Below are 12566 nucleotides of genomic sequence, written 5' to 3' on the forward strand. Positions count from 1 at the left end.
CTTACCACATCCCAGAGACCCCTAGGAGAAAGATAAGATCAGCAGCATCAAGAGGCCAGATTGGGCTGCTGACCAAGTTAGTATGCAGGCTGGGTCCTTGCTCTTCTCCTGACTTACCCCCATTGTCTAATGTGGGCTGGTCCCTAGAAGGGACTTCTGTGTCCCTCTGAGTGTTGGAACTACTCTCAGAATTTGGAGTCTAGGGGATCCCTGGGGGGCACAGAGGTTTGGCGCCTGCCTTTGGCCCAGGGCGTGATCCTGGAGACCCGGGATCGAATCCCACATTGGGCTCCCGGTGCATGGAGCCTGCTTCTCCCTCTGCCTATGTCTCTGCCTCTCTCTCTCTGTATGACTATCATAAATAAATAATAAAAAAATTAAAAAAAAAAAAAGAATTTGGAGTCTATTGTAATGGGAGGGATTTGAGCCAGGAGTGACTTGTTTAGGATGTTGTTATTGGAGGGGTCTGCTCATGCACTATTTAACATTTGGCTAAAGCTCGTTCCTGTGCTGGGCCTGAGAAGGTACTTCTTATAATGTTTCTGTCCATCATACTAGCAATAAAGCATCCTTGGATTCTGTAAACCAGAGTGGACTAGTTTTTCATCCTTCCCAGGCTACAGCCAGGAAGTTGAAGTGTGACAGGTTGGGCCAGGCAAGGCTGGATTAAATATTAACACAGCTGTCATTACTGCTCACAAGAGCAAGTGCCCCAAAGCCAAGCTGTGGAGCTGTTTGGTGGCCCCAAGCTGACCGGCAGACATGGCTCAGTTTGTCCAGGTCCTGGACGAAATAGGTGACTTCAATCGCTTCCAAGTACGGCTGCTGATACTGCTGAGTATCCCCAACTTCCTGTGTGCTTTCTACATGTTTGCCCAAGTCTTTATGATCCAGGATGAGGCCCACTACTGCTCAGTGGCCTGGGTCAAGAACCATGCTTTGAACCTGAGTGCTGCCGAGCAGCTGACACTGAGTGTGCCCCTGGATGCTGCAGGCCGTCCTGAGCCCTGCCTCATGTTCCGGCCTCCTCCTGATAATGCCAGCCTGGAGGACATTCTCAGCCACCGCTTCAATGAGACGCAGCCCTGCGAGGCAGGCTGGGAGTATCCTGAACATGGGCCCCTGTCCCTACAGAATGAGGTAGGGCTGCCCTTCTGCCTGTCTGCCTGTTTGAGGTTGGTCAGCAACGCTGTCTGACCCTCTGCCCTCAGCTGCTTGTGTTGCCCCTTCTGTGTTCTCCCCTTAAGCACCCAGGCCTGAATGACTGACCATCGGTGTGCCTTTTTTTTGTTTTTGCCAATCATCCTGCTTTTGTCTTTGTCCTCTGGCTGTTGGTCCATCTATCCATATTCTCTGTCTGGTCTGTCTGTCCATTTGTCCGTTCATATTTACCCATCCTTTTGTCCGTTCCCCTCTGCCTGCCTGCCCAGTTACCTACCTTTCTTCCTATCCCCTCCTGCTTTCCTGTCTTTATGCCTTTCTCTCTTTCCATTGTTCCCATCTGTCTCTCCATTAGCCTTTTTGTCTTTCAGTCTGCACCAGTCTGCCTGCTTACCTATCCTCCTGTATGCCCATTCACTTGTCTGCCCTCTGGCTTGTCTGATGTGGGTTTCCTGCCTACCAGCTGCTCTCTCTAGGGCTATGCCTGCCTGCCCTCTAGGGTGCCTAAGGATGTCCCCGACTCTAGGACTTGTCCTGCAGATAATAGCATTTGCTCTGCTAAACTCATTTTCTTAGGAAGGATCTAGGCAAATAAACAGATTCCCATTCCAGCCAACAGAGCAAGTAAGGCTCTCTGGAAGCATCCTGGCCACCCTGCTGCTTCCCAGAAGCTGAGGCTGAGACACAAAGTAGGGAGATGATTTGGTCAGGGCAACCTAATGAGCTGATTGTGGAAGTTGGGCTCCCATTCAGATCCCTACAGGAGCAGGAAAGAGCATAGAAAGATGGTCCAGAATCCTGAGATGTGGGCATTGCTGGAGGATCTGGACAACTCACCTTGATGGTGGCAAATACTGAGCCTTTGTGGAAAGGAGAATCGAGTCCAGAGATTAAACATTCTTTTTTTTTTCCCCTGTGAGTAAAAAAGTATTTACTTTTTAGAGGCTTTCAGAGGACAGTGTTTTAACCAAATGTGTTCGCATGTTTTAATTATTATTATTATTTTAAAGATTTTATTTATTTCATGAGAGACAGAGAGAGAGAGAGAGAGAGAGGCAGAGATACAGGCAGAGGGAGAAGCAGGCTCCCCACAAGGAGCCTGATATGGGACTCGATCCCGGATCCTGGGATCATGCTTTAAGCCGAAGGCAGACGCTGAACTGCTGAGCCGCTCAGGCATCCCTAATTATTATTATTTTTAAAAATTATTTTTGAATTAAAAAATTATTTAAATTCTATTAGTGAACATATATTATTGGTTTCAGAGATAGAGTTCAGTGATTCATCAGTCTTATATAACACCCAGTGCTCATCATATCACATGCCACATCACTTGCCCTACTATCACCTAGTTACCCCATTTCCCTACCCTCTCCCCTCCAGCAACACTTAGTTTGCTTCCTATGATCAAGAGTCTCTTATGGTTTGTCTCCCTCTCTGATTTCATCTTGTTTTATTTTTTCCTCTCTTCCCCTATGATCCTTTGTTTTGTTTCTTAAATTCCACATGAGTGAGATCATATGATAATTGTCTTTGACTGACTTATTTCACTTAATATAATACCCTCTAGTTCTATCCACGTCACTGCAAATGGCAAGATTTCATTCTTTTTGATAGCTGAGTAATACTCCATTGGTATATATATATATATACCACATCTTTTTTATCCATTTATCTGTTGATGGACATCTGGGCTCTTTCCATAATTTGGCTGTTGTGGTCATTGCTGCTATAAACATTGGGGTAAAGGTGTCCCTTCGTTTCACTACATTTGTATCTTTAGGGTAAATGCCCAGTAGTTCATTTGCTGGGTCATAGGATACCTCTATCTTCAACTTTTTTTTTTTTTAATTTTTATTTATTTATAATAGGCACACAGTGAGAGAGAGAGAGAGAGACAGAGACACAGGCAGAGGGAGAAGCAGGCTCCATGCACCGGGAGCCCGATGTGGGATTCCGATGTGGGATTCCGATGTGGGATTCGATCCCGGGTCTCCAGGATCGCGCCCTGGGCCAAAGGCAGGCGCCAAACCGCTGCGCCACCCAGGGATCCCTATCTTCAACTTTTTGAGGAGCCTCCATACTGTTTTCCAGAGGGGCTACACCAGCTTGCATTCCTACCAACAGCGTAAGAAGGTTCCCCTTTCTCCACATCCTTGCCAATATCTGTCGTTTCCTGACTTGTTAATTTTAGCCATTCTGACTGGTGTGAAGTGGTATCCCATGCAGTTTTGAGGCATTAACATTTATTAAAAGATATTTTTACTTTTAAGTAATCCCTGCACCCAATGTGGGGCTCAAACTCACAACCTTGAGATTAAGAGTTGTGCACCCTACTGACTGAACCAAACAAGTGCCCCAGGCATTCACTTTTTTAAATGTGACCCCAGAACTGTTGCAGCCTGAAGATATGTCCTGTCTGTCTTCCTCCTAACCCTCCTAACCCTTCCTCCTAACCCTCCTAACCACAGTGGTGTAGGCAGCCTAGGAACTCTCCAAACAGAGCCCAGTCTGGTCCTCATTGGCCTCTCCATGTCCCCAGCATCACCCTCATGGTAGGATCAGCCTCCACTGGTCCTCAGATGCTATGGGTGCCTACCTCCACATGTGCTCAAACTCTGCCAACCTGGCCAAATAATCATCCTTAAAGCCCAGGCAAATTTCCAGACTGCACGAAGACAGCTCTAGCCCTATTCACACCCTGTGCAGTACTGTTGTGCATTTTATTCAGCCAGAGCTCCCTGAGTGTTAACTGTACAGGGAGCAGTCAGAGGAGGGAGGCACCTTATTCTTATCTGAGGATTTGGGGCTCCCCTCTTTGTCTCTAATCATCAACCTAGAGTGTGCTGGCACTGGGGTTAGGTGGTTGATCTCTTGCCCTTCCCTACCATGCTTCTCCTGCTCTAACCCTCCCAAGGACCTCAGTTCCCAAGAGAATGTACATCCTTTGGTATTTTATGTCCTGCATCACATGATAACTCCAACTTCACATCCAGGGCTACTTTGGTGTGAGATCTTTTCTTTTCTTTTCTTTTCTTTTCTTTTCTTTTCTTTTCTTTTCTTTTCTTTCTTTTCTTTTCTTTTCATTCTTTCTCTTCTTTTTTCTTATTTCTTATTCATTCATTCATTCATTCATTCATTCATTCAAGATAGAGAGAGACAGAGACATAGGCAGAGGGAGAAGCAGGCTCCCTGTGGGGAACCCGATATGGGACTCCATCCTAGGACCCCGGGATCACACCCTGAGCCAAAGGCAGACACTCAACTACTGAGCCACCCAGGCATCCTGGTGTGAGATCTACATGTTTCCCATCTATGAGGAGGGGCTCTGCAACACGAATCCACGGGACTCTCTTTGAGCTGACATCCCAACTTTCCTTATTATAACCAGCAGCTTCATAAACTGAACTTCAAATGGGCAAATTAGACCCATTTGCCATATAGGCTGTGTGCTCTTAAAGAACAGAGTATATTTCTCCTTCTCAGTCTACCTCCCAGCATTTCCTGGGTGCCCATCATTGGTAAAAGAAAATACGACTCCCAGCCTTGTCCACATATAGGGAGGGAAATAGACTTGAAGTGAATAACAATACTGTGATCTGTCCTGGGACCAGAGAAGGGGCAAGGATGGGAAGGAAGGGTAAGTAGAGAGAATAGCCATCTCTAGGACTAGATGCATGAAAGTGCTTGGCATGTTCAAGGAATGTCGGCATACAAAGAGGTTGGGAAACTGACAAGAGCTGACTTTTAAACCATCTTAGATACAGAGCAGAGGAATTGAGGCTCTCTCCTAGAGACCAAAGGGAGCCACCAAAGCTTTTGTAACAGGAAGGAGATGTGATGGGTGTTTACCAAGAATGGGGGTGAGATTCTGTATGTCTCTGTGGCAGGCCCCAGGTAGAACCATCCACTGTGGGTGTTGCAGCTGGGGAGGTTAATGGCTAGCATCCCAAGGGCAGAGGCCTCTTGTCTCTGTTCAAACTGCAACACGATCACCACATCTTGGCATATCACCAAGCCATGCTCTCTGTGACTGCACAGTGGGCATGAGGAGCTTTTATGGGGTTAGAATGACGATTTATTTAAATAAGGGGTATAGAAACTATAAGGAGGTAGTGAGTGGTGGCCAGTGAATAGGGGCACCAGCCTTGGGGGATTCCCTTGGATTGGCACCCAGGCCTTCAGAGCACTACAGCCCAGTGTGTCTGAGATGTCTGCCACCAGCTGTGAGTTTCTTAAGCACGGAGCCAGTGCACCCTCTGCTCAGCTAACATTTACCAAGGGCTTCCTGTGTGACAGCCACTGTGCTAAAAAGCATGTTACATGTGTTAATTCCTTTAATCCTATTGGGGAACACTAAGTAGTATATTTTATCCCCATTTTGCACATGGGAAACCAAGACAGCAACAGATGGATTAACAGGCTCAGAGTCACACAAAGTTGCTTGGTTCAGGTTCCAAAGACTGATAGTAGCAGGCCTTTATTTATTATTTATTTTAAAGGGTGTCTAACTCCAAAAGCAATCTGTGGTTGCTACACAAAAACCAAACAGACTAGAAGTGGGTGGAATAAGTTCAAATCCCCTGTCTTGCCTCACTTCATTCCCAGGGCCAAGCAGTTAATAATTTGACACTTATTGAAAATTAACAGTTGTTCTTGAGACAGAAGTATGAGCACAATGATGTCTCCTGGACTGATTAATTTCTTGCTAAAAGTTATTTTGACTGATGATGGTTGGCTAGTTGTATTAGTTCATTTACTGATTCATTCAGCAAATATTCTCTTAGCTTTCTTTTTCAAGATTTTATTTATTCATGAGAGACACACACACACAGAGAGAGAGAGAGAGAGAGGCAGAGACACAGGCAGAGGGAGAAGCAGGCTCCATGTGGGAGCTCGACGTGGGATTCGATCCCAGGTCTCCAGGATCACACCCCAGGCTGCAGGCGGCACTAAACTGCTGCACCACCCGGGCTGCCCTCTTAGCTTTCTTTTTATTATTATTATTTTTTTAGATTTTATTTATTTATTTGAGAGAGAGAGAGCACAAGGAGGGGAAAAGGGTAGAGGGAGAAGCAGTCTCCCCACTGAGCAGGGAGCCTGATGTGGAACTCAATCCCAGGACCCTGAGATCATGACCTGAGCCAAAGGCAGATGCTTAACCAACTGAGCCACTCAGGCACCCCATTCTCTTAGCTTTCACTCTGTTTCAGTCCTTCTCTGGAACAAAAGGAATGCCATCCAGTAGTGAGCCCTATGATAATGTGCATTACTTCTCCTCCCTCAGGAGGGTGTACTAATAAATCAAGGATCGTTGTCAGAATTAGATAACACGTGTGAAGCATTTAGCAGACTACCCAACACAGAATGAGCCCTCAAAAGGCATTAGTCATCGTGAAGCTATCTCCATAAGCTGTGGAGGAGAACTCACGTGTCTGTTCCCCCCAACAGACATTGAAGCATGGAGCTGAGCTGTGTGCAGAGGGCCCAGAACTCCCCCAGGGGCCTGCAGATCAGCAGAGGTGGGGATCAGTCTCATGTGCTTCCTATGTGTGCACCTGCAATAGGCGTGTACAGAGTTATACGGACATGCGTATTTGCTCCACTCAGTTTCTCAGGCCACGGGTCAGGTTCTCTCTGTGAGTCTCCAGGTGGGTTGCCCCACTTCTGAATGTGCATGAGAGTGAGGGCCCTCACGCACTTGCACCCATGTGTGTGTTCCTCTGTCCCCATCTCCTTCTGCCAGTAGTGTGTGAGGGCTCCTTGGGATTCTCACCCACCTGTGAATGATGAGAGTTTCATGGAGATTTTGCAGCCAGATGAGAAAATTTGAAGAGGCCCAAGCAGGTCCAAGGGGTGCCCTGGCTGTCGGGAAGAGGCCCCATTTGTCAGGAAGTAGCAATTAGTGGTATGTCAGAAGTCCCAAACTTTGTATCCTGTGTCAGTAATTCACCATGGCATCTTCAGCCCAAAAGACAAACCTAACAGTTTTATGTATGAACTAATTAGATCCAAAAAACTTAAGTAATTATGTTCTAAAAACTTACTAGCTGTTTAAAAAAATAATACACATAAACTGAAAGAGAATATTTTTATTTTTAAATAAATACATCTCCTACTAATAGGATATATGTACCTATTGGGAGCTACATAACTTCTCCATCCTTGAATATTTTCCACTCCACATGGTGCTTGCTTCTTTTGTCAATACAACTGCCAAAAATACAGCTTCACATAGATATGACATTGCTGGAAGGAATGTAGCATGATCTCATGTTGAAACAGAACTGTCCTTAGTTGGTAGCTCTTGTAATATCAGACAGATGTTGAGTATTGCTATGTTTCCCTTTAAAATGTTAAGTGTTGTTCTGTGCTCCGTGAATTTATACTGGTGTCCTGGGGGTGACTTTGCACACAGTTTGGGAACCACAAGCATCTGCCCTGAGAGGTTTGTAAGTAGGACTTGCCGTCAGCGGCCCCTGGTTCATATCTGCCTGTGTCTGCCTCAGTTCAACCTGGTTTGTGATCGGAAGCACCTGAAGGAGACCTCACAGTCTGTGTACATGGCCGGGCTCCTCGCTGGGTCTCTAATCTTTGGGCCTCTCTGTGACTGGTAAGAACATTGACCAGCTCAGCCCTGACCTAGCATGCTCCTAGGTTCCTGGCACGGTTCCCCCACTCCCACCCCGTATGATCCTCCCTGGTGTCCAGGATGAGCCCCTGTTCCCCTCTCCCTCAAATAGAGCTCCCAGGGCAGGGCCATATGTCCTCTGTCAGATAGAGAGCCCAGGGTGGGGCTGGGTCTCCCCTACTTCCTTCTCCTCAAAGAGATTCCCTCATGAACCTGCTTTGTTACTCTAGGATTGGCCGCAGGGTCACTATCCTGGTGCAGCTGTTCCTCTTTGCCATCTTCGGTCTGAGCACAGCCTTTGTGCCCAGCTTCGAGCTCTACATGGTCCTGCGTTTTGCTGTAGCCACTGCTGTCGCTGGGTATACCTTCAGCAACGTGACCCTACGTGAGTGTCTAGGTCCTGAAGCCTTGAGCCATGAGGCATGAGGCAAGGCCTTGGGGTCTGAGCTGGCCACGTTTGGGGAGGCTTGTTAGGTACCTGCCCCCCCATACCTGGCCATGCACAAGTGAGACTGAGGCCCATGCTGCCCGGGGGGATCTACGGTGTGACAGGGAGGGGGTGGGCAGGGGCTGGCCCAGTCTCAGCCTATCTGTTTACACAGTTACAGAGTGGGTGGGGCCCTCGTGGAGGACTCGAGCCGTGGTCCTGGCCCAGTGCGCCTTCTCCGTTGGTGAGATGGCACTGGCAGGACTCGCCTATGGCATCCGAAACTGGAGGTATTTCCAAATGGCTGGCACTGCACCTGTCTTGCTGCTCTTCTTCTACTTCTGGTAAGGAGGTAGTTCCCAGGAGCAAGCCACTCCCCGGCTAGCTGTGCTGAGGTTGGAGTGCAACACTAACGTTCACCTCACAGCACACTCCAAAGCACAAGGGGTATGGGGTTCAGTGTGCCCTGAAACAGCTGGGACCACCTCTGGGGGAGTAAGGGGCTCCAATGTCACAGCCATTCCAACACGCAGGGCTCTGCCAGAATCAGCACGGTGGCTTCTGACCCGGGGGAGGGTAGAGGAGGCGAGACAAGTGATCCAGAAGGTGGCCTCTGTCAACAAACGGAAACTCTCTCCAGAGCTCCTGAGCCAGGTACTTCTTACAGGCTGAACTCAGCCCTGCCCCTGAATCTGGCCTACACAGAACTCTGCCTGGCCCCTCACTGTGATCTTCCCCCCAGCTGGTTGCAGAGAAGACAGGCCCCTCGGGCAATGCCTTGGATCTGTTCAGACACCCCCAGCTCTGGAAGATGACCCTGATCCTCTGCTATGTCTGGTGAGTACACCAGGGTCCATGCCCCTCCCTGAGGCTCCTGCATGTGTCTCTGGTGTGTCAGGAGCTGGGGCATGGTGACTGTCAGGGATGGGCTGTGTGACTCCCTCTCTGGCAGGCTCTCCCTGAGAGCGATGGTATCTCATCATCCAGCAGTGACAGGGATTCCTGGACCCTTTGTAGGTTTGTGGACAGCCTGGGATACTATGGCTTGAGCCTCCAAGTCGGTGACTTTGGCCTGGATATCTACCTGACGCAGCTAATCTTCGGAGCAGTTGAAGTGCCCGCCCGCTACTCCAGCATCTTCATGATGCAATGGTTGGGCCGCAAGTGGAGTCAGATGCTCAGTCTTGTTCTGGGTGGCCTCATGTGTATTGCCATCATCTTTGTCCCAGCAGGTACCAGGCCTGGCTCTCCGACACCCTCACCCCTCAAACCACCTCCCTGCAAGCTACCAGAAGCCCATAGCATTCCTTCCAAGAGTGAGGGCTGCCCTGGGGTCTGGGTGCAGCAGGGGGTTTGGGAGGGCAGGGCAGGGGTGGGACCCAGGGTAGGGGGCTGTCTACCTGCACTTGGCTGACCAGCATCCTCCACTAGATCTGCCTGTGGTGGTCACCGTGCTGGCCGTGGTGGGCAAATTTGCCACGGCCTCTGGATTTACCATCTCCTACGTGTACTCTGCTGAGCTCTTCCCCACCATCATCCGGTAAGGGCTGCTGGGCAGCTCCTGCTCCTCTGCCCCAACACCCTGATTTTGGCCATCCCGCCTCTGCCCTCACTGCTATCCCATAGATAGTTTATGAGGCTGGCTCAGGGGCAGCAGTGCTTGTGGGGTCCAGGGCAGCTAGTGATATAATCCCCATGTCATCCTAGGCAGTGGAGGACAGATATAGGAGTAGGTCATGCCCTGGCTTTGTCAAGACTGAAATATGGAGGAAGTCTAAGAATGAATGGTTGAGAAGAGCACCACTCAGGTGGGGAGCTGAGGGGATAGTCGGGAGGTACAGACTTTTGCTTGAGACTTGGTGGCTGAGCAGGAAGGCAGCAAACAGAAAAGCCTAGAGGTGGAAGAAGCATGGCACCCAGCTGGACTATGAGCAGTTAGTGTGCAGAAGCAGAGAACAGAGGCTGACTGGGCTGGGTGAGCCTGGGGAGCCTGTGGGGACATAATGAGAGCCTGGGCTCTCCCAAGGTAGAGCTGGGGTGGAGCTGTGGCCTGGAGTCTTGGCTGGATCTGCTCAGCTTGTACTGACTTTCCTCCAGGCAGACGGGCATGGGGCTGATGGGCATCTTCTCAAGGATTGGAGGGATCCTTACCCCTCTTGTGATCCTGCTGGGCGAGTACCAGGCAGCCCTCCCTATGGTCATCTATGGCAGCCTCCCCATTGGGGCAGGCTTACTCTGTGCCCTGCTGCCAGAGACACGTGGCCAGCCCCTGAAGGACACCATCAGCGACTTGGACCAGGGGCCCCACCCACGGTGAGCTACTTGCTTTTTCTGAAGCCCAGGCCTCTACCTCACGGTGTCTATTGTTGCCTGGAAGCCAATATGGGGCCCTGAGGAGCCACCGACATCTGACAAGCTTGGGGTCCAGATCCCCCTCCTCTGGGGAGGGGTGGTGAGGGATACTGCCAGGGGCTCAATTCCTGGTCAGGCAGTGATGGCCTCCTGTTCCTTCTAGGCCTCCAGAGTCAGCACCTTCAGAAAAGGGAACAGAGGCCTCAGAAAGCACTTCCAGCCCAGGGGTGACTTTTGTGAGCAGTACGTACTTCTGATTGTGTCTCTGGAGCTGGAGTAGCAGTAGTAGCGAGCTACCTGAACACCCCCTGGAAAAGCCTGGGGCCTGCCCACAAGCCCCGCCTCACAGAGAGAGGCAGCACACCCTGGCCTGGTCTCCATGCCAGCCACTGGCTGCTTAGTCCCTAGGCATCCGGGTGGGCTTCTCTCTTCTCGTTGCTTCTCATCAACTTCCCCACCCCAGCATACTCCCAAGCCCTGTTCTGGGGTAGGATCTTAGGTATATCTTGGGCTTTACTTGTTCTTGTGAGAGTATGGCTCCTCTGCTCTTCTCAATCTGGGCTCCCCCTGCTCTCAAAACAGATAAGCTCAGAACAGAGCAGATGCTTTACAGCCTTTCCAAGGATGTGGCAGTAGAAGGAGAGAAAATTGAAGCTACCGTGTACATCTATCCAGGCCAGTGAGAGATAAGGCTGTGGATGAGGAGAAGGTTGTAGTTCCTTCTAGTGGCTGGGCCAGGCTTAGGTGGGGCTAATGAGACAATAAAAGGCAAGCAGAGGGCAAAAGACAAACTGACACTCCACATCTCCCCTCCCCCAAAGATGAAAGTGGGATATTTGTGACATTGCTCAGGCCCTCAGGACTGCCCAAGAATGAAGGAAGGAAAAAGCAAATGGTCACCTGATAAAAGATCACAGTTTTTACAAGAAAAGCACAATCCGGAGAATGGTCATGTAACTATAGTTATATAGTTTATATATAAACCTATAGACTCAATTTCCTGGAGCCGTAATGTCACATATTCTTCCATTGGGTAAGAAACCCTATGTAATCAGTCATTCCTCATGCTTAGACCTCAGCCTTTTCTGCCCACAGGTCCTCTTGCTGTGCTTTAATAAAATCACCTTTGTTTGCACTGAAAACGTCTCAAGAATTCTTTCTTGTCCACTTGCTCTTGGACCCAAACTCCAAATTATATCATTTTGGTGCCCAGTTTGCAGCTCGAGGCTTCTCATCTGGACTCTGAGCCTTGTGCAAACCCAGTGAATACCTCTTCTTGCTCTCCCTTTACTTTCATTTCAGAGGCTTTTCAAGGAGTATTGTCTTATTGGAACACTTTCACATTCATTACTGAGGCTGCAATCCTCTAGCCTGTGGCTACTCTATGGGGAGGAGAAAGATTGCCTTTTGGCTAGAAGTTAGTACATTGGTCAGAATGGTAATAAGACCCAAAAACTTGATGCCTTCTCTTTGTTTCTGTCCTTATACAACGTGATCTTTCTTCAGCACAGGACAGCCACCGAAGTCTCTAGGATGGCTGCCAGTTGAAAGACTGTCATGTGAGGTTTCCTCTTCATTGGTCTAATGTGATTCTCTAGACATTTCTGGTGTAGCTGCTTTTGGTTGCGAGAACTCTGCTCAGAGCTGGCTGAAACCAGTACCCAATTTGATTAAAACACAACTGGGGACCATTTCCTAGGGAAGCACACCTGTTGGAATGTCACTTAGATCATGGTGAATTTCTATCTTTATTCTGTCAGTGTCCCCTACTAACTACTTAAATTACAAAATTGGGTCATTTCCCCCTTGTAAAACTTTTCTTAGTGTTTTCCGTGGATTAAAAATGGTGGGTTCTTCATGGCATGGCATTTTGGTCCATTAACCAGCACCCATTCGTAGCCTAGGATGCAATGGGGAAGCAGGAAGAAATGCCAGTATCTCTCCTATGAGGCAAGGTGCTGTTCATAGCAACTTTGTAGAGGGACGCCTCTGGTC

At 49.0% G+C, this 12566-nt stretch overlaps 1 protein-coding gene across 1 annotated transcript; it reads left to right on the forward strand.

Moving 5' to 3' along the window:
- Nucleotides 1–634: 634 nt before the first annotated feature.
- Nucleotides 635–11713, forward strand: SLC22A13 (solute carrier family 22 member 13). The gene is made up of 10 exons (XM_026001003.2): nucleotides 635–1140; nucleotides 7671–7774; nucleotides 8023–8177; nucleotides 8395–8563; nucleotides 8753–8873; nucleotides 8962–9056; nucleotides 9237–9451; nucleotides 9651–9759; nucleotides 10317–10532; nucleotides 10735–11713. Exons 1-10 carry the CDS (start codon nucleotides 763–765, stop codon nucleotides 10826–10828), a joined length of 1656 nt encoding a protein of 551 aa, XP_025856788.1. The 5' UTR covers nucleotides 635–762; the 3' UTR covers nucleotides 10829–11713.
- Nucleotides 11714–12566: the final 853 nt, after the last annotated feature.

Source organism: Vulpes vulpes, chromosome 11, assembly GCF_048418805.1.
Source record: "Vulpes vulpes isolate BD-2025 chromosome 11, VulVul3, whole genome shotgun sequence".
NCBI lineage: Eukaryota > Metazoa > Chordata > Mammalia > Carnivora > Canidae > Vulpes > Vulpes vulpes.

Bases quoted from the DNA above. Each gene is read 5' to 3' on its own strand.
- SLC22A13 (XM_026001003.2), top strand. From the start codon at position 763: ATGGCTCAGTTTGTCCAGGTCCTGGACGAAATAGGTGACTTCAATCGC. The intron at 9,452-9,650 runs GTACCAGGCCTG...ATCCTCCACTAG, and splicing joins CATCATCTTTGTCCCAGCAG to ATCTGCCTGTGGTGGTCACC. The intron at 10,533-10,734 runs GTGAGCTACTTG...TGTTCCTTCTAG, and splicing joins GACCAGGGGCCCCACCCACG to GCCTCCAGAGTCAGCACCTT.